At 37.7% G+C, this 23187-nt stretch overlaps 1 protein-coding gene across 5 annotated transcripts in view; it reads right to left on the minus strand.

Moving 5' to 3' along the window:
- Nucleotides 1–23187, minus strand: part of MICU3 (mitochondrial calcium uptake family member 3) — a 120755-nt gene that overhangs the window by 26711 nt on the left and 70857 nt on the right. For 3 of the 5 annotated variants that reach the window (XM_050947786.1, XM_050947784.1, XM_050947785.1), the window contains 4 exons: nt 22556–22594; nt 16191–16286; nt 9016–9116; nt 6726–6897 (listed from right to left, as the gene is read on the minus strand). In XM_050947786.1, coding sequence (XP_050803743.1) covers nt 6726–6897; nt 9016–9116; nt 16191–16286; nt 22556–22594 — 408 coding nt within the window. The remainder of the gene's footprint in view (nt 1–6725; nt 6898–9015; nt 9117–16190; nt 16287–22555; nt 22595–23187) is intronic. The other 2 variants (XM_050947787.1, XM_050947788.1) reach the window with 2 other exon arrangements.

A 23187-nucleotide genomic window follows, 5' to 3' on the forward strand; every position in this document is an offset into this window, starting at 1 on the left:
TATATTGGACCAACTTCTGCTGGTGAGAGTGACAAGCGTTTGAGCTTACACAGAGCTCTTCTTCAGGTAAATAGTTACAGATACGCTGTATGAATTCATAAGTACATGTTGTGAGTCTGAGTTAAATTCTTTCCTGTGAATTTTTACATATTCTCATTTGTAGATACTTGAGCTTTCTTCAGCAGATGCTCACAAGCTTATACTGCAGGGGCTCCTTCTGTTTTGCAAGACAAGTTCTGAGTGTTAGCCAGGATTTGAGCATCGATTAATCCGCTGGGTGTGTAGTTTTTAAACGAGCACCAATGATTTTTCTTTTTCTCTTTTACTGGCTCTTCTGCTCCCTCTCTAGTTTTGGCTCCAAATTTATAGCCCCGATCATTAACTTCAAACCCCAGGCCCACTCCACAAGAGATTTCAACTACTTGCTGCATGTATTGACTCCCCGATTTCAGCTTTTATCGAAGATTAAATCAGAACCAGTACTCCATCCTCATGCTCACTGACCTTTCAGATAGATGCCTTTGCCACTGTTGACCATGCTCTTCCTCTTGAGGTCTTGTCCTCCCTTTACTTCCATGACTGTCCTCTCCTAGTTCTCCTTCTACCTCTCTAATCACTCCTTCAGTGCGTCCTTTGGAGAATATTCCTCATCTGTCCTCCAGCTTTCTCTAGCTCCACAGGGTTCTGTTCCTGCTCCCCTTCTCTTCTCCCTCCCTCTTATCACTGGGTAATCTCATCTGCAAATACAAATTCTACTACATCTCCATGCTGACAATTCACAGATGTACCTCTCTACTCCAGACCTGTGTGTGTCTTTGCACACTAAAATCTTGGCCTGTTTCTCTAACATCTGCTCATGGATGTCAAGCTGTCAGTTCAAGCTCAATATGTCTAAAACAGATTTCTTAATCTTCCCTCCAAAACCCCCTGTTACCTCCTCTCTCAATCACTATGGAAAAACCATTATCCTACCTGTCATTCAGGCCTATAACTCTGTTTGAGTCAGACCTCCCTCTAGGTCTTCAAATCCAGTCTATGTCTAAATCTTGCCAATTCCTTCTGCATCACATCTCTAAGATAAAGCCTTTCCTATCCATCCACACAGATAAAACTTATCCACGATCACATGATTTTGCATCTCGAATACCACAACATCCTTTTCTCTAGCTTCAACAAACGCAAGCTTTTCCTGCTCATCTCCATTCAGAATGCTGAGATCATTTTCCTAGACTATCACTTTGACTATGTTATCCCTCTCTCTGTATCCCTTCACTGGCTCACCCTTCTCTATTGCATCAAATGTAACTTTCTTGTCTTCATTTTCAAGGCCCTTATCCCCATACTACCCTATCAACTTTCATTTACTATCAAGGGGTCAGCTTCCACCTTCAATCAGCCCATGATGCCAGCCTCCATCACACATTTTTTAAATTTTCTTGCTTTATCCCATGCTGTTCCTCCCCATAAATGTCTGCAAAGCTCTCATTATCTTCCTCTAAAACCCTCGTTAGCTGTGATGCCTACACAACACTTGATGCCTGCAATGCCACTGCCTATCATGCTGAGCAATATTGTCACGCCGCTCTCCTTGTACTCCCCCATTTATCCATCTATGTCCACCAGTTTCTAGTCTTATACTTAAATGTAAGCTCTGTGAGGCAAGGATCGTCTTCTTGTTCTGTGTTTGTATAGTGCCTGGCACAATGGGCCTGGTCCATGACTATGGCTCCTAAATGTCATGGTAGTACAAATAATGATAATTTGAGATGTCTTATAGGCAAGTCAAGGTGAGAAAAGGCCAGAGGAGCTGGGAAATGGAACTGTCTCTCCCTCTGGCTTCATGCCCACATGCCGACCTCTCATGAACCTGCTATCGTGTCAGTGGATATTTTGTATATATGTCTTCTATTTGTATTTATAGAAGGATCAGGTTAACATGTCCTAGAAATACCTGCAAACAGTTTGACTTTATGGAAATCATCATACTTGTAATAATAGAGGTCACTCTGTCAGACCTTAGCAGGCCCACCAATAACAGAAAGTGCCTACCTACTTAGCTAGGTAGACACTTCTGGTGCAAGCCTTCAACTCTCTCTCACCCTCCTTTGGCTCCTTCTCTACAGATGGAGAGGGCATTTGAAACTGAAGGGGATGGAGTGTGAAACATCTCATTAGCATTCCAAAATGACCTTTCCTAAGAATAATGTCTCGTCTTTTGCCTAGCTTTGAGAACTGATGTAAATTATCATGCTGGATGGGTTCAGGACATCTACATATATCTGAATGTGTGAGTGATTTAATCTACACTGGGCAACAGTTTTACTTCCTCAGTTCTATACCTGTTTTAGATATACCTGGGAAAGCAGTTTATATCACTCTCTGGTCTTTCATCAGCCCATTCTTGCAACACATTAAGCACAGGTGGTCCCTCACACATGTGAGCAGTCCTAGTGAAACTGGCATTGGAATCAGGAAACTAGGTGCTATTCCTTGTTCTCTCTCAGACTTCCTGTGTACCTCATGGACAAGTCACAAACTTGTGGTGTATTAGTTTTCAGCATAACTGTGGTCAGGCTAAATTCATTAAACATGAATACAATACTTTGTATTCATATAGCCCCTTCCATCTAGATTCTCAAAGGATAATATTAATGTTGATGATGAGATTTGACTTCTTATCTCTTATCTCACTCCCTGGCCCTCATCAGGAATAAAGTACCCAATCATTTAACAAACCAAAAATCACAATGACAGGGTTGATCCAAAGGAGAAAGTGTTTTGACTTCTTTCCTAATTTCCTTACCCACAAAAAATGAACAAACCCATCCACACATCCACTATGGCCAAAGCTCATAAAAAGACAAATCTGTACAACCCAAAACAATGGAGGATAAATTGCTGAGCTGAAACCTCTGCCCAACCACAGCTGTACATGCCTGTTATACAAGTTATGGTAACTGCTCAGAACTGGTATGATTTCTCTGTCTCATATAAATTTTCCAACTTGTGGCTGCAAAGCTGCATTTTGATTTTTTATTTTGGCTTCAGCAGTAGTCCAACCATTCTGCTGAATGACTGTCTCATGAGAAAATATCATCTGAAAGTCACTCAGGTTTAAATACCCAAGCAGATCACAGAGGCTTTCAGATAGATTAAGCCTGAATAGTAAAATGCAATAAAATTAGAATCTGGCTACTGTGCAACCTCACTGACAATTATTTTTCAGGTATTCTACTGTATTGAAGTTGGATTTTGTTTGGTTTTAAATGAAAGAGAAGATAATTGTATTTGTCAAGTCAAATAGCTCTTTCCCCAGTCCCTTAACCCTCTTGTGAGGGAAAGGTCCCAGCAATGGGCTGGGACAGAGGAGGGCTAACAACAGATCTCCCCAAATGTATGTGGAAATGATTAAGGAATGAACGATGACATGCACTGTGAGAGTTAGTTCCCAGATGAGTTAATATAGTTGTGCGTATTTAAACTGCATCCCTCACATCTTGTCATTCTCTCTGTGTGGCCAGGATCACATAAAGTGCATGTACTCCACAATTTTTGCATTAATGCCAATAAAAATAAATAGTGTGATCTCTGCACAATACAACTTTCACTGAAATCAACTGCAGTTCCAGATGCTCAGTATCTCTCAAGAGCAGGCCCACAACATTTGCTACAACAGCTCACCTTAAAGCTGGGGAAGGAGAAAGAGAGAGAGAGAAAGGAAAGAATTAAATTAAACTAAAAAAGGGAGCGGTCCTGGACATACAGAGTTGGATGTCTTTTTCTGTTCCTAAAATAATTTATTTGTAAAACTGAACATCTATAAAAGAGTAATAATCTAATTCTGCATATATTTTGACATGTGAAATGATCTAAATGGATTTCCCAGGTTCCTATTTAGTTTCCAGGTAAAAGTGAAAGTAAATGTATTCATTTCACTGGGCAGATTATATTTTTAGCACAACAAAGTGGATTGTGACATGAATGTGGCAGTTAAAAAGCCAAACTTCCTTTAAGCGCTGCTATTTGTAGTGTAATTAAAACTGCCAGTCTAAATGAATCAGTATTTGGCACCTAGTTAGCAAAAGTAAAACATCTTGTAAGCGGGCAGCAAGCCAGCCAAATGTGTCAACATAAGTATAGTCAGCCAAATGATCATCACATTGTTTTATGGTCTTCTGCATATAGAAAGTCACAAAAAGACTAATCGTGCCAATTGTGAATATAGCAGCATAACAGTCTAGAGCCATTTCTTTGAAAACTGAGTTCTTAGTTTTGCTTTACTGTTGGAGAATTTAATAATAATCAAACATTCTGTTTTTGCAATAGTGAAGACCTAATATGTCTTATTTTTGCATTATAATAGTCATAAAGGTTAATATTTTTAAAAGGACCTAATGACTTAGACACCCAAGTTCCATTTTCAAAAGTCTGCAGAGTATCTGTGAGCCCTATTCTAAGGAGTTACTTTAGCTACAGTTGCGAGTGTATATTTTTAGAATCACTAGTATGTAACTGTAGAAAACTGAGATGTAGCATAGCATACTGCATTTAGAATTATGGGAATTATATGAAGGGACATGGAATCTCTAAAACTAACATGTACATAAGCTCTCATTTAGATGACAAAGCTTACTACCCAGCAAAGAAAACGTATCAGGGACATGTGAGTTGACGAGGTAGTTTCCCTGGCTGATGGTTCTGTTACAGAGCACAGCTAAGAGAAAGAAGGGAGACTACTAAGTTGAAGACTTTTGCCACCAAACCAGTGACATGGAGAAGTGAGATACTGAACTTCAATGAGTATTTCTTATGTATAAATCAATACAAATACAAATCTTTTCTTTTAAACTAAACTGTCACCTTAGACAGTTATATACATGTTTATCTCTATATCCATGATTGTGTGCCATTATTTTCCACTACCTATGTGTTATATATATTATTGTGGCTATTAAAAATAAAGAATTTTAACAACAAACTTCTGTTTTTCCAAACAAGCCTTCTCCCATATACATAAGGTTTGATTTCAACAACAAAATACATCTGGCTGCCACACAGCAAAAAAATCCATAACATACTGAAGCAAAAACCATTTACATGGCATTGCAAAGGCTTTCAAATAGTTAAAGCCATATGCACGTTTTGGCTCATATTTAGATCTGGGACCCCAGAGGACTAGTTTGTACCCTGAGTAAGGGGCAGTGAGACGTTGCATTGCCCTAGGAGCAGACCAGAGAATAAACTGTTTCTTGGAAAGTAACAATTTCTTCTCTGCTTCCCCTTGATCTGGGGAGTGAGTGAAATTCTTCATCCCTTTTTATTAAGCAGATTGTTCCTCCTGTGCCATGTACCAAGTCAGCTACTCTGGCAGGCAAGTGGGTGAGTGTGCAGAGCAAGGGCTCCTCATCCTTTCCACCCCAGGGAATAAGAGTGAGATTGGGAGGAGTAACAGATGAGTAACCTTACTTCCTTGTATAGCTGAGTAAGGGTTGTGACATCTCACCCAGAACAACTGCTGTGTCTCACATAAACTATAACAACATTCACAGAATACCAGGGTTGGGAAGGGACCTCAGGAGATCATCTAGTCCACCCTCGTGCTCAAAGCAGGACCAATCCCCAGACAGATTTTTGCCCCAGATCCCTAAATGGCCCTCTCAAGGATTGAACTCACAACCCTGGGTTTAGCAGGCCAATGCTCAAACCACTCATTTTTATATGCTTACTTAAGGCACCTGTTATAAATATAACTCCAGCATTACATTTAGCATTTTGTTTTAATTTTAATTTTTTAAATGTCCTAGCTATTTTATGATATTTTAATGGTTTGTTTTTTCAGACTAACAAATTAAGGTAATTGCCAAAGCATACTTAGTGCTTTTAGTTCCACAAGCGGAACTGTCAATACTATCAAAATGTGTAGCCATTTTAAACAAAGTCAGTCTGTTTGCAAGGACATATTATCCTGATCCTTCTATAAACACAAGTAGAAGAAATATATCCAAAACATCCCATGCTCTAAGGGGTACTTGTAACACAAGCTCTATTGATTTGCACTGATGCATTCAGCTACCACTAGATTTTTCTATTGCTCAGATACACTACTGAGAACACATTTGCTGCTAAATAATGAAGGATTAACTACCTAAAGTTCTTTATTGTTCTTAGTTCACAAATTCTTTGAATATATCTCTTCAGCCACTGATAAGAAACACTCACTCATCAATGGCTATCTACAAATGACCCTCTATTAAGACTATTATAGAACTAGATAAAGAGTGTCAATATTGTTTTTGAAAAGGTGATATTCAGGTGGTAGCAAAGAGAAAAATTCAGAAAAAATTTGATTTTTCACTAAAGCTGAAACGCCTCAATATCAGGAAATTTCATTTCCTTACAGCACTAGCATATTGTTGTTTAAACTGAAGATTTAATATAGTCTTAAGCCAGTGTCTTTAAACACCTCAAAAATAATTACTGGATAATTCCCCTGACATGGTTCCTTATTATTTAACGTTACACATTTTACAAATTAAATACTGTGTCATTCAGTGTGGATTTTGTAAAACTGAAGATGCAAAGTAGATGATCAAAGATACTTAAGGTGAAATCCTGGTGCCACTGAAGTCTGACAAAACTCCCATTGACTTCAATGGCACTAGGATTCATCCTTAGGATTTTCGGGTTTTATCCGCTGTGCATCACTGTAGTATCTGAGCACCTACCTTTTCTTCAGGGATCCTGCAATGTACATTTTCCAGGTAACTTGATGTATTTTCCACATTTGTATATCTCAAAAGAATATGAGCAAAGTCTTCCTCACTGATGGTGTTCATCCCGTTAGAATAGGAAAGGAATTCTATTTCTAGAACTTCGGTTTGTAGGTTATCCATAAATCTAAAGCACAAATAGTACAAAAAGTACTTTGCATTTTTACAACTCCTTTCATCCAGAGATCTCAAAGCACTTCACAAACTCAGTAATTAAACCTCACAAAACTCATTTTTAGGTAGGTAAGCACATAAAAAGTAAGCACTGGTAGTACTGGTGTAGAAGCAGAAGCCAAACTTTCTACTTGTTTGAATCTGGCAGAAACATATTTTTTCTTAGTTTGATCAATGGTGCAATTTTTCTGTGGCACAACTATACTTAGTAATGTTCTTTTAAGTGCCACTAGAATCAGTTTTCACCTACACTCGTAATAGGTAATAATTATGGTACCTGTTGTAACAATTTGGAGAATCTGTCTGTACAGATTCTCTCTGAAACTGTAAACTCTGAGAATGTATCTTTACCAGACTACAGGCTCCATTTGGAATATGAGGTTCTTCATTGTTGTCCTGCTACCTCCATGTTGGACTGAAATTCCAACAAGGTAGTGGTACAGGATTGACAACAGAAGGCTGTTAAATCTGGATGGCCAGCCGCTGAAATTTAATTGCTCCAGAGAAAAACTGGATCCCTACCAGGAGAAATCGTTTATCAGGGAAGAGGTCACCTAACAATGAAGTCACCCGGTAAGGGTCTTGGATCACCTGTGGAGGCTGATTCAGGAGTCACCTGACAGAAGGACTGGCAAGTTATAACTGGTGAGACTTAATCTATTTGCTCTCTCTCTCTGGCCATTTTTCACCATCTTAAAGATGTGCTAAACTGCTGTAAGGAACTGTTAAGGCAGGAGGAGTGGGGACCTTGCTTCTCTGAACACAGATGTTCCCCCTAAGAAAGAGTGAGCTAGAGTGAGGGGAAATGAGTGTAAGATTTATTATTTCTTGTACGGATCTGTGTATTTCTTGTCTAATTAAATAAAGAACATTAATGTGTTAGAACTTGCTCAAAGTCTGCCTGTCTGTTGTTATACGCTATATTTACTATATGTCATCAGAAAGAATTAACCTGTAACCCTGAAGGCTCACCCCCATGGTGCGATTCTGGAGACCATGTGTCTCAGGCACAGGCGCTGACTTTTGTTTTTACCAGAGGGTGCCTTCTGGTTTCACTGTGCGCCGTGTACGTGCTCTTGCCACCTACTGGTACCTTGTGGGTGCTGAGCACCCCTCTTTTTTTTTTTTTTTTTTTTTTTTGGTGGGTGCTTGAGCCCTGGAGCACACAAGGAATCAGTGTCTATGCCATGTGTTTAAGCTACTGGAGTATCTTGGGGGTCAGTGCTGGACCTGGGGGCCTAGGCAGGTGGACTGAGGGTTTCCATCAAGGGGTAACCGACAGAGTCAATGTTCAGGAAATGTACCAGAGACACCAAGGGAAGCAACAGTGCTTCAGTCTGCTAAGATCCAGGGAAGCTTAAAATATCCAGATATCCAGATGGTTGGATTCCCTCACAGCAATCTAGTTTGTGAGAGGTCATAAGGGAGCAGGCAATGGGATCTGTGAAAACCTGTGTGGTATCTTTTGGCAATTTTTTACTTTTAAATTATAACCACTGTATGACCATAGCAGAAGAGATAGATGTGAAGACAAATCTCTGACCCAAAGAGGTTACAATCTAAACAGAAAATGTAACAAGCAGTAAGATGGGAAGAAGACAAAAAACACAATTTAAGTGCTGCACCTCCTGCAGCCCAGTACAGCCAAATACACAATGACACAGGAGTGGGCATTAATTCCGTACTGGGGAGGGGCAAGAATACCACCTACTGGACCACAAACACTACTTTCTATAGCACAGCATTTCTCTGAGTCAACATACGTAGCTAATGACCTTCTCTAATTGATTAGCTTACAAAATCTGATGATAATAGGGGAATGTTTATTTGGCCTTTATTAAAACCAAACCAAAACAACCTAACAAATTTTGAATTCTGCGTATTGTCTTAAAACTTTCTTCATCCTTGTTTTAAATCTTTTCAGCAGAAAAGATAAAGCTAAAGAAATGTCTGATAAAAAAAGATGCTTATAAAGAATTATCTTCTTTAACTAGATATATTATGTATATAATTATTTACTAACAGATATGGAGGGCATTGTTTACACAGAAAGTATAAAATCAAAGCTCACCTATAAAAATCGTCAAAGTTTAGCTCAGCCTTTCCCTTCTTGCCAAAAAAATGCACAAGCAGTGTGGTATCAGATAGCAAACTTGAGATGTCATCGGCACGCTTAAAAACCATTAGAATAAGACAATTAGTTAAGGCTTTAATTGTTTTACAAAAGCTTTATCAAATAAATCATTTTATAGTCAATATTTAGAGGGGAAAAAAGAGAAATGCATTATGCAGCAAATACTTAAGATATGAATTCATGCATCCTATGTTTATAATGTTAGAAAGGTAATTATAGTATTCAAATCAGTGATGTTATTTTAGTTATCATACACTTTCCATATAAAACATTCACTTGTTAATTGCAATTAGTACAAGATCACACCAAAAAAACCCCAATGAGTTAGTGGAAAATATCATGAGGAAAAAGACATGAAAAATAAAACCAGAAACTTTACGGAAAAATGGACTAGAAAGTAAGATAGGACCATGTATTTTTACACATATATATCTCTAATTAGTTTTCCCAAGCTGCACTTTCCGTAGATGCAATTCTGCAATTACATGAAAATAAAACACTGCTATGAGTGTGTGTTTTCAAACCATCTCTAATGGTGTACTTTGTACTGGAGCCACTGGGAGCAAGAATAGCCCATGGTGTGAGGTCTCAGTAGCAGACAGCAACTTTATAATATGCAAATGATATATATGGTCATAACTGCCTCATGATATAAAAAAGAGTCATCTTGTGAGTCATAGGAATGAGGGAATAGTGAAGACAACTAGTATTACCACTCATGTTACTCAATGACATGTCATTGATATTATGAGAGAACCCTCATTAGAATACAGAGATTATGTATCATTCCACATTTTTTATATAACTAGTATTTGTTGCATTTACCTGTGTATGTGTGTGTTCATTTTTCTCTTTCATAAAGACCCTCTTGTTATAATGAAAGAGTATTTTAAGAACTGGATATAATGAATCAGTAGAATGAGGCCCTGATCCTTCAACGTATTCGACATGGGCAGTGTTTCCTTGAAATCACTGGGGCTCTGTATGAGATCTGCCGGCAGAATACAGCTTCCAGGATCAGGGCATAAAAGGTTTTTTTGAAACCTCGGTCACTCTCTGAAGAAGTTAAGTGATTTATAAGAAATTTAGGAACAACCCTTAAATGAAGCAATCAGGCCACACATCTTGAGTGGTATTGCTTTAGTTCTATTCCAATTTATTGGACTTGATACAGGACTTAATGAAAATCTCCAGAGAAAATCTTCAGATAACTAAATTTCCTTTATCCAGAAACAAGTGTCCTCAAAAGATATCTATTCTTAGAAATAACACATCCCCAGTAAAGGATGTTCAGAGTAGTAATTTGTGAGAATGTTGCTATTGACTTCTTCGGGAGCAGCACTGGGCCAAGCAGCACTGTCTGAACAAGATTTTGAAAGTGTAAAATGTTAAATAGCACTATGCTTAGAAACAGGAATGCTGATCATGTGTACAAATAATCTTACCTTGAAATGCACATATATGCCCTGATAAATTCCAGTAAAGACAAATACCAGATGCCCCTTTTATTTTTATGAAATGTATATAATAATAGCCATAGAGGCAGGGTATAACCAATCTGCTGAAATAAAGCAAGGCATGGAGATTAGGAAACCAGTCAGATTTTCTGGATAAATAACAATAAAATGAATGGAAGGAAGTGAATATGCTATGTCACAATGGCTACTTATTTAGAAAAAGTTTAAATACTAGACTACATTTTTTTAAAGAAGTTATCAGCAATAACAATTAAATGGAAACATAAAGGGCTCGCCCTATCCTATCTGAGGGAATGAGAAAAGAAGAGGTTGGATATGATAATCATCAAAGGAGCTATTATTTAAGAAGCTCTAAATATACATAAAGACTTGAGAGATCAACAAGGAAAGAGATACAGCTGTTTTTCTTATGTAAAATGCACACGGTGATTTGGAAATGCCAAGAGAATGTAAAGATGTAGGAGTTAAAATTGCTAATTATGAATATAGGGCCTAGTCTGATTGGATTTGTCAATGAAAGAAAAAAATATTTACCAAAGGATGGCAAGGATGTGAAAATCACAAGTATTTCAGAGTTGGTTTATTAAAATTTTTGCAGCAGAAGCTGATCCTCAGTTGGCATAAACTGGCATAGGTCTACTGAAGCTAAGACCTGGCCCTAAAACTACACATTCTAAGAATAACCTATGAGTCAGCATCACTGACACTATTCAGATATGTGAATCTTGGTTCACTATGAAGAGACAAACTGCAATAGCAAAATAACATTAAAATGCATTTACTCAGCTGCATGGTGTATTGATAACAAAAATTATTTAATATCCACACTGTCCAAATCTTTTATGATATACTGTATTCAAGTTTGAATGTTTTCAAAGTTTACCTATTTCATTGTGAAAATTAATGTTTCATATGTACTAGTAGTACTTATGAATCACTGAAGAGAAGATACTGAAGAACAAAAAAGGAAGAACAAGTAGTAACAACAAAAAACCCTTTCCTTTCATCATACAAGAACTAAAGGAATAGGAGAGATACCTTTAGTAGTTTAATAAAATCTGTTTAGGATTTTCAAGTTTATATTTCACAAAGTCTATCTATTCTCCTCTTTATTCCTGTATTCTTCTCCAGGGAGAAATATGATGGCATAATATGTAGAAAGACATTTTATATCCTTCAATTAAGATAGCTTTACTCCTGAAATGAACTGATTAACTGGAGAACAATAATCACTGACTATTTGTCCTTTAATACTCTGTTGTCCTTCACTACAGGACATAATGCACTGAAATAGAGATACCTTGATTTTCTACATCTTTTAAACAATTAACCTTCTAAGTACATTCAAGCAGTTTCCCTCAAGCACACTGAACAGATATCAGACTGCAAGTTTGTTTTTCATCCTGTAAATTTTTTTAATAACCTTGTTAGATTCAGGTTGCATTAATCTATATCTACAGAACTGTGAGTATTAGCATATTAGTTAAAAAACAAAAAACCAAACTACAAGTCTTTCTACTATTTCTACTTGGTCAGTCTCACTGAATGGAAAACAAATAAAAAACCCTCAATATGCTTTTACAGAGTCTCGAGTCACTGAAAACTATATCAATGTCCTTTGTGTCTTAAAAGCATTATATAACTTAAGTCTCATAAGGGGTGAGCCTAAAATAATGGCTTTATCCCTTTGATGTTATTGTTCAAAGTAAAATGAATTCTGTTTTATAATAGGAAACAAAGCAACAAAAGAACAATTTATTTTCAAGTAATAAGATATCAAAATCTATTCTGATCTAATTTATTTAAAATCTTTTCAATGAGAATGAATGTTTGACTTATCTGTCTTTGTTAAGAGATATTTTACACTCGTTCTAAGATACCTAATATAAACAGAAGCATAAAGACAGACAACACATATCAGGCATATAACTAGGAAATAGGAGTTCTATTTGCAGCTTTTCAATGAATTTTAAATCCATGGATAAAGTCTTATTAGTCCTCTGTGCCTCTACTTCCCCATCCTTAAAATGGGGATAATTACATGTATTCATCTTTGTAAAGAGACTTCAGATCCTTGAATGAAAGGAAATATGGCCTTCTATGATGAGATAACTGGCTCTGTGGATATGGGGAAAGCAGTGGACGTGATATATTTTGACTTTAGCAAAGCTTTTGATACAATATTCTTGCCAGCAAGTTAAAGAAGTATGAATTGGATGAATGGACTATAAAGTGGATAGAAAGCTGGCTAGATCGTCGAGATCAACATCTAGTTGGTAGCCAGTATCAAGCGGAGTGCCCCAAGGTTGGTCCTGGGGCTGGTTTTGTTTAACATCTTCATTAATGATCTAGATTGAGGGTGGGCAAACTACGGCCTGTTGGCCACAACAAGCCCACCAGTCGATTTAATGTGGTCCTCTACTCCTGCTGGGGAGTGGGACCTGGGGCTTGTCCCACTCCCACGCTCCAGCTGGGGAGCAGGGTCAGGGGCCGCTCCATGCACGCGTGCCGTGACTCCCAGAAGCAGCGGCATGTCCCTCCTCTGGTTCCTACATTTAGGGGCAGCCACAGGGCTCCGCGTGCTGCCCTGTCTGCAGACGCCACCCCCGCAGCTCCCACTAGACAGGAACTGCAGCCAATGAGAGTTGCAGGGGCGGCGCCTGAGGATGGAGCAGCATACAGAGCCGCCTGGCCGCACCTCCGCGTAGGAGTGGGACATGCTGCTGCTTCCAGGATCTGCTTGAGGTAAGCGCCACCCAAGCCTGCACCTCTGCCCCTCTCCTGCCCCTGGGAAACCCTCAGTCACAGCCCAGAGAACCCTGCTACACCCCAAATCCCTCATCCCCAGCCCCACCCCAGAGCCTGCACCCTCAGCTGGAGCCCTTCTCCCTGTTTCTCTATCCCAGCCCTGATCCCCCTCCCGGCCTCCAAACCACTCGGTCCCAGCTTGGAGCACCCTCCTACATCCCAAATTCCTCATCTCCAGCCCCACCCCAGAGCCCGCATCTCCAGCCAGAACCCTCACAACCCCTGCAGCCTAACCCCCTGCCCCAGCCCGAAACCTCCTCCCACACCCTGAACTATTTTCTGGCCCCACTCTAGAACCCGCACCCCCAGCAAGAGCCTTCACCACCTCCTTGTTGCCAAGAAGGCTAACAGCATATTGGGCTGCATTAGTATGAGCATTGCCAGTAGATCCAGGGAAGTGATTATTCCCCTCTATTCAGCACTCGTGAGGCCACATCTGAAGTATTGTGTCCAGTTTTGTGGGTCTCCCCTCCAACTACAGAAAGGATGTGGACAAATTGGAGAGAGTCCAGCGGAGGGCAACAAAAATGATCAGGGGGCTGGGGCACATAACTTACGAGGAGAGGCTGAGGGAACTGGGCTTATTGAGTCTGCAGAAGAGATGAGTGAGGGGGGATTTGACAGCAACTTTCAACTACCTGAAGGAGGTTTCCAAAGAGGATGGAGCTAGGCTGTTCTCAGTGGTATCAGATGACAGAACAAGCAGCAATGGTCTCAAGTTGCAATGGGGGAAGTCTAGGTTGGGTATTAGGAAAAACTTTTTCACTAGGAGAGTGGTGAAGCACTGGAATGGGTTACCAAGGTAGGTGGCGAAATCTCAATCCTTGGAGATTTTTAAGGCCCAGCTTCACAAAGCCCTGGCTGGGATGATTTAGTTGGTGTTGGTCCTGCTTTGAGTTGGGGTTGGACTAGATAACCTCCTGAGGTCTCTTCCAACCCTAATCTTCTGTGATTCTATGATCTAAAATCACTGATGTCAATGGGAGTCTTCTACAGCGAGTACAAAATACGTATGTTATATTCTATGTTGATAGAGACATCTCTCCACAGTACTATATTTTTCAAATGCTCTAGCAACTTCAGTAATTTCCAATATCCACTCAGAATGAATCCACAAGCTGAGCTCAGCAGCATTCAACTCCACTGACCTATTGGGAGTGGGCTGTAGAACTACATAGCTTCACTTATTCCTCTCAGAAAGATACCAGAGAGTCAGGATGGGCAACTTCTCTTCCTGAAGAGACCTCTTTTGTGGAGTCTGAACAAATCTTTTCTAACGTCCTTTTCAGTCTATACTAACACTCGAAGAAGTTGTAAGACAGCGCAGACTCCTATGTCACCTCACTTTATGTCACTTTTTCAGCACAAAAGTCCATGGTATCATCCAGATGTTAAGAGAGTCTGAGAGAGATAAGGATATGGACGAAAGCTAGCAAGCTCAAGCTTGAAACAAGCAAGACAGATGCAATTCTAATGAGTAGTGGGAAATACTCTGAGAAGCTAACCAAGGATATTCAATTTGTATTCAGTGATTTGCACGTTAGCTGAGAGGGTTTATGAAAATGTTCATGGAAGAATTGAACAAATGCCAAAACTAGATGCTGGTAAGTTTTAATGATTGCAGTCTACAGATGTCAGTGTAATGCACCTTTAATGACGTGCCTAACTGCCTACTGGACAGGTTCACATTAAAAAGGCTTCTAAAGAATAGTAATCTTAAAATATTGTACATCTAAGTGTTAATTTTGCTCATGTAAGCACAACAGGTGTAAAGACAATCTGTCTCCAGCTGTGCCATACTTCAAGCTAATCCAGCTGACTGGAGATACCCTCAATATGGGAGAATCCTTAGCTGACATAAGACTGGTAAAGCAGCTTCTATGCTTCCCTCATTACTGTCCCTGTTGTGATTTGCATGGCTTGAGATAGAGGTGTTACTGGGGAGCTGCTACAGGTGGCCAATGCTTGGGGCCATGACCAGCCTGACCCAGTGTACAGCAACCTCCTTCACACTGTAGCTGGGCACAGAAATGCCAGTTTGGAGAATCTGGCCTTTAGCCACTCTTTTAAATTATCAATACAAAGACATATACACATTCTTTTTATTCAACTTTTTGAATGAATAGATAATGAAATAAGCCTTTTATTTTTATTATAAATTTAGATACCTGCATACATTCATTTTTGATGGAATAGAGATATTGCTAGTCATTCACAATGATCATGCAATAGCTAAAGACTGAGATTAATGTATTAAATTGTTTTAACTGCCTGAAACATCACTCTTTTCAATACAATAAATTAAAAAGAATCTTTAGCAAAGGCATACATAATATTGCTGACCATGACCTTCTGTAAAATAAACTTGGCTAATCTATGTTTTAAAGCAAGTTAAAGGCCTGAACCTGCAAAGTCTTAGATACCTCATGAGAGATGCTGAGTGCTCTCTACTCTCATTAAAGTCATCACCTCACAGGATCAAGCCCTAAATGAAAAAGGGTTCCTAACTTCAGTTATGTAGAAATCAGAGTTTTTTAAAATTAGTATTAGATAAATATCCTAACATCAAGGTTATAGTGATAGGACTTGATCTTCCAAATCTTGCAAAAGAGAATGCTAGCTGACTAGAAATGACAACTTCAAGTAATGCCACTGTATTCAGCCACATTAATTTCTTATGACAACTTTCCATAAACACTGTTTTTAAAAGAACTATTTTAAAAAGAAAGGAAATAAGATCCACAACAATGGGGAAAACACTAAAATACAAAAGGAAATAAATAAAACGGCAATTTGTTCATGGACCAGACAGAGGTTTTATTATACCTCTGCAAGGTCCGAAAAGAGAGCTTGGCTTGTGCTACGTCTCAATGTATCCCAATAGCTTCTGGGTACAAGGTCCTTTCCATCTGTCTTAAGTACCTGTAGAAGTTTCAAGAAGCACAACTGTTTGAAAACCACACAACAATCATAAAGAACAACAGCTTATACACTTTAAAATCTTTTCTAACTAATCTTCAAAAAGAAAACAGCACGAGTTTACCTTTGGGTTTTTTCTCCTGCACAAAGAAAAGTATTATATCGCACTCCTTGTAAACCCGAGGCATTTTCAAAAGGGTAATAGTATCAATATCTATTTCCTTATTAGTCATAATGTGGGCTTTACAAAACTTAAGCGATTAATGCAAAACAAATTACCTAGATTAAAAAAATAGTCGCAATTAATCAGAGTTTTAATTGCACTGCTAAACAATAATAAAATACCAATTTAAATGTATTATAAATATTTTTTGATGTTTTTCTACATTTCAAATATATTGATTCCAATTACAACACAGAATACCAAATGTACCGTGCTCACTTTATATTATTTTTAATACAAATATTTGTACATTATAAACGATTTTAAAAAGTATTTTTCAATTCACCTCATACAAGCGCTGTAATGCAATCTCTTTATAGTGAAAGTGCAACTTACAAATGTAGAATTACTTTTTTCACATAACTGCACTCATAAAGAAAACAATGTAAAGATTTATTGTCTGCAAGTCCACTCAGTCCTATTTCTTGTTCAGCCAATCACTAAGACAAACAAGTTGTTTACATTTACACGAAATAATGCTACCAGCTTCTTATTTACAATATCACCTGAAAGTGAGAACAGGCATTTGCAGGGCACTGTTGTAGCTGGCGTTGCAAGGCATTTACATGCCAGATATGCTAAACATCTTCACGCTTCGACTTGTAGATTGTGCTTTTAAAAATCTTTTTTACAGTGTAAATATCTGTAATTAAAAATAGTAATATAAAGTGAGCACTGTACACTTTGTATTCTGTGTTGTAACTGAAATCAATATATTTGAAAATGTAGAAAAACATCCACAAATATTTATAATAAATTTAAATTGGTATTCTATTGTTGTTTAGCAGTGCAATTAAACTGTGATTAATTGAGACTATTTTTTTTAATCTCACGATTATTTGCGATAATTTTTTAAATCATTTGATAGTCCTACTATAAACAGAAACATTCTGGAGTATATGTAAAAATGAAAATGTATTGGCAAGCTTGTATTATTAGTAATTTCATAATTTTGTCAACATATTAATATATAAACAGATTAGGCTGCTTATGATAGGGAGCTTGTTTTCTGATTTATCAAAGCATGACATGCACCAATAGCACTATCTAAATAGTTACAAAAAATTTAATTTCAACAAAAGATCAATCCTCGTAGTGTTAAGGAAAATTAGAATCAAGTCCACTGAGACCAAGTTCTAGTTGCAGGATATACAGCAAGAAACCCTGACTGTGGGTGTCAAGTGATCAAATTTACCATGTGCTCTGTTTGAAAGAACTGTAAGCCATATCTTTTTGCCATGGAGGTTCTCTGCAACTATTTCAGAGGCCTGAGACACTTACACCTCTTACATTTTGCCCTCTTCTGCACTTTACAACCACCCTTGGAGGTCCAACATGACAGCTTCCATCTTTCTGGCTAAGGAGAACTAGATACGGTGATCTTGGAGGCAGTCAAGGCTTCTTCTAACTTGGTTACTGTTATCACTGTTGAATGTTCTGTTGCACTTTCTCCTGTGCCCTTTCCTCCATTAGTCTAGGCCTGATTCCCTACCTTCGGTGCTCCCAACTCCTGTCAGTCTGGCAGAAGAGACAAAGACTGGGAACTGAATTCAATCTTCCAATTACAAGTGGAAAAAATATCCTTACTTTTGTTTTTAAAATCAGCATAAATTGTTGCTATTAAAGGTCTTACACTGTCATAAACTACAGAATAGTCTGCCCATACTGTACACTTCGCAGAATCCACTGGGATTCTTTTTAGGATTTTTAGCATATCTATAAAGCCACATAGATGTTGTGAGGAGTATTCTGCAGGGTTTATTTTTTATTTTCCACACATTCAACGTCATATGTACTAAGGAAATTTAAACAGTTTAAAATTTAGAAAGGAGACCTTACAATTTATATTTTAGGAAAAATCTCTCTTGAAATATTACTCTCAATACTCTGTTAGCACAATATTTTCTCAGCTAACATATGCAGCTTCCACGGCACTCACTTTCCCAATCTAGCCAGTAGTAAAATATGGTTACATGACTGAAGACATGCTCATAGGGCTGTCATTTAATTATTATTTGCCTGAAGATGAATCAAAAATCAGAAATGTATTCTGAAATATACTCTCTCTTAATAGTAAAGAGCAATAACAATGTTTTGACACCGAGCTAATGTGTCATCTTACTGAAAAAGAACAGAGAAAAAAATTCACAGAGCTCTCTTGGGTGAAGTATTTCTGCTTATTGTAGTTCACAATATTTTTGCCTGAAGAGAAATATCTTTAATTATATGCTTAGAAATAAGGTATTTTACTTTTGCATGTAGTGGCATGCAAGACAAAGACTTAAATTAGTTGAGATGCCAACCTTGAATATTGTTTAATTTCTCTGAAAATTACAAAGATTTTATAAACAAGTGTAAGACAAAAATGAACAAGATATTCATTTTGTGCTTTCTAATAAAGTCAAGGCAGAGAGTCATTACAAACTTAAATTTTGTCAAATAATTTTTAACTCCTTTTTAAAGTAAGCTTACTTAAATCTGGCACTTATTTATATACTGTATGAGAAAACAAACACCTAAAATTATATTATATGACAAGAGATTTTTAGCCAATAGAACATTAACCCTTTTGTTGATTTGGACCATATATTAAAAAGATAAATATACTGTTCCCATGCCATACAATCTCTATAATTACCAAAGTCTTACATATCATAGGTCTGAAGATACAGTAACTCCTTGCTTAACATTATAGTTATATTCCTGAAAAATGCTACTTTAAGCAAAATGATGTTAAGCAAATCCAATTTCCCCATAAGAATTAATGTAAATGGGGGGTTAAGTTGCAGGGAAATTTTTTTCGTCAGACAAGAGACTATATTTTATATATATGCACACATATATACAGTATAAATTTTAGACAATTTAATACTGTACACAGCAGTGATGATTGTGGTTGAGGTGGTGAAGTCAGAGGGTGGAAGAGGGTGGGATATTTCCCAGAGAATGCCTTACTGCTAAATGATGAACTAGCACTCAGCTGAGCCCTCAAGCATTAACATGTTGTTAATGTAGCCTCACACTCTACAAGACAGCACAAATGGAGGGAGAGGAGACAGCATGGCAGAGAGAGACTGAGGCATGCACCATGTGTGTGAGAGACTTGCATTGCCCCTTTAAGTATGCTGACGCCACTCTAAGTACATTGCCTTTTAAGGTAGATCAGCAAGTTGAGACTGCAGCTGCTGCCAGCAAGCTCCCACCATCCTGTGGAGATAAGGTGGAGGGGGACAGGAGCAGGGGAGGGGGACACCCAGACATTAGCACCCCTCTTTCCTCCCCTCTGCACAGCAAGCAGGTGGCTTCTGGGAGCAGCTCCAAGGCAGAGGGCAGGAACAGCACATGGCAGTGGGGGGATGGTGAGCTGAACTGCCCAGAAATTGATAGTCTGCTGGTACTTAGGGGAGCTGATTGGGGGCTGCCAGTCCACCCCGGTTCCAAGCCCCCACCAACTAGCTCCAATGGGCTGCTCTTCCTGCAAGCAATGGACAAAGCAGGCGACTGCCAAACAACGTTATAAGGGAGCACCGAGCAACTTTAAACGAGCATGTTCTCTAATTGATCAGCAACGTAACAATGAAACAACGTTAACCAGGACGACTTTAAGTGAGGAGTTACTGTAGTCTATCACATGACTGGAATAATTCTCTCATCTAAAGTATGGAATCTCATTCTGGGGAGCTTCCAGAAAGATCCATAAGAGAGTCACCCAATATTAAATACAATATACTGGACCTCTACAAACCAAAATTAATTTTCTACAGTTTTTAATATGCTGCAAGTAACAACTGTATACTATTCTGACCAGTATAAGGTTAGGTGCATTATAATATATTTTGTAGCTAACATTCATTAAAAGTCTGAACAAAAGATAAAAACTGAATACAGTTAGTATGCCTAACCTTTTCATTTCACATTTAATGTCATGTTATGAAGCTCTTTAGCTAAATAGAGATAAATCGGTTTTGATGTAACTGCTGATGCATCATGTAGATTACGTATATTTTAGTCAATGAAACTTCATATTTTTTAAAAAAATTAACTAAAAAGTTAGGCACAAATATCTCTTCTTAAACCATAAAATATTGACAAAATATACCAAATAAGTCAAAAAAAATTTCAGCATAAATCACTGCCTCAAGAAGTTACATATACTTTTGACCGCCTCATCCTTTATTTAGATACACATACTGTTAGATAATTATTCATTGAATTACCTGTCTTACTGGTGATGTACTTTATTTATCTGACAAAAACTGATTATTATTGATGAAGCTAGTATTTCTGAAGCATGCACATTTTATTTTTCTATATGTTACTTTTATAATAATCATCAATAATAAGATTGCATTCAGCTAATCAAAACCCACATGCAACTCATGCTGTACTAGACTTAATACACATTCACAGCATGCACCAGCTTAGCTCCAGAGAAATATCATGTGTAGTATGAAAAGACAGAAATAACCAAATTACTCAGACCCATTTATAGATACATTTTATGTAAGATGTAGCCTTCAGAGCTTGATACTATGAAGTTCTGAGTACACTCAATTGCCCCAGATTTCAATGGAAGCTGAGAGTGCTCAGGACAACATAGTTTGGGCTTTCAATGATAGAAATATAAAAAAGTGTTCATTATTCCAGTTCCAGGTCCACATTCAATAGCATGCTAATAGATGTAATTCACCATTAGTACCAATCATTTCTTTTATTTAAAACAATTTAAAACCTCCACTGTGCTTATTTTTCTAAATGTGAGTATAAAAATAGATTTTTTTTACTAGAGCCAGAACATTATTATAAATGTAGAAATGCTTAAAGTAAGTTTTGTTAAACTATAAAGGGAAGGAAATATAGAGATATGAAGCATTAAGTCTTTCACGCTGATATAGGGCATGATCCAAAGCACACTAAAGTGAACAGAAAGGCTTCAATAGACTTCATGTCAAAACTATAGTGCATACTTTTTGACTTACTATCATCTTATTGAACAGGTATGTATTTAACATGTCTGTGCTGCCTTACCTGGGCACAATTGTATGAAAGACAAAGTGACAGAGTTAAAATGTAGGCATGATCAGAAACAGTATTATGTAAAAATGGCACTGCATGTGTTTAGTTCAGGGATAAAAAAGTTCTTACCATTTTTTATTCTTGTTAATGCTGCACAGCTACAAAAGTCATGGGAAATAGAACTATATATACACAACTTCAAATCCTAGCCTCTTTTCTATAAATGCAGTCACAAACTCCATCCAGCCTAATTATCATGCTAATCTGGCTCAAAAGAATGAATTCCTCCCCATATAACCATGAAGATTGAGGCTTGGGTTCTTCCCTGGCTTTTTTATGCTAGGCAGCCAGGGAGGACCTTTTAAAGGAGTCTAAATCTGCTCTACTCTGAAAGGGCATTCAGCCAAGGTCAAAGGACAGAGTTCATCAATCTGAAAATTGCTTCCACTCTCTGCCCAAAGAGTCATCAAGTGTAATAAAGTCTGTCCTCATCTTGGGCTCTCTACAACAGCCCCTGTTCTCATCCTACTCTGTTCATAAAACAAAACAAAACTACTTCAAACAGTGCAAGAAAAAAATGGTTGAGACCTTCTCTTCCCCTATGCCCTATTAGGATAAGATGCTGGGAAACTGACTGAAACCTAGGAATATGGTTATTACTGAAGGCTCTACTGTTATGTCTCATGAAAGGGGACAGAATTTTTATTACTAATTTTTGTTGGGGGACTTTATATACATGGGTTCACCACCCCACCCAGAGTAGGTCTACAACTCCTTAATACAGACCAGCTCTTTTTCTCCTTTTTACCTATCCAGAGGCATCCATTTCTCCTCTGGATGGGCCAGCCTGTCACTCTATGCCTGTAGCAAGCATCTGCAGCCTTCTATGGCTCTGAAGACAGAGTATACTTTTGACTGAATAAGACCTTATATTAGTAAAATTCATTTACTTGATAAAGAGCCAATTGTTATAACAAATGATTCCATCTCACTGGTGAAAACTATATACACAGAAAATATTTAGAGTACATACACTGTTAGTAGAAGAATGATATCCATAGAGTTGAAGGCGCTGACATACAGCAAAAATGGTGAAGTGAAGTACCACATTTCAGAATGAAACCAAAAAGAAAGAGAAAGACACAATAGGTTAGGACAGGCAAGTCTTTATCTTACATGTTACTAGAAATGTTGGTGTGTTTTTTTAAATGGCGGAAAGCAAATGGTTTTCTTTTTTTACATCTTGTTTTTAAGACTCTTAAAACAGAAAAAAGTATAGAGTTGAGTACATTACAACCAAGATAAATTTAAGTTATAAGAAATATGATATTCTACACCCTTATTTTGTCTCTGTAATAGTCTCAAAAGTTTTCCTTCTAAGGTGACGTTTCTTTTGCTTACACTTGGCCTAAACATGTCAATAAAATTAACTGAGCAATTAAAAATGTTTGCCAATGTGAAAAAAGTTGCGTCCCTTAAGGTTAACAAATATTCTTTTCTGTGCTTGGGTTAATCAAAAATGTGGTAGCTCCTAAAGTTCAAGTTTCTTGTGGTTTGCGGGCCAACCTCTGGAAAGGGAGCACACAGACAGCCCCAGATAAATATGCTTTTATGTTATGCTTTTAAAATTCAAATGAATAAATAAAAAGATTTTGCTGTACACAA

Source organism: Gopherus flavomarginatus, chromosome 3 (genome assembly GCF_025201925.1).
Source record: "Gopherus flavomarginatus isolate rGopFla2 chromosome 3, rGopFla2.mat.asm, whole genome shotgun sequence".
Classification (NCBI taxonomy): domain Eukaryota; kingdom Metazoa; phylum Chordata; order Testudines; family Testudinidae; genus Gopherus; species Gopherus flavomarginatus.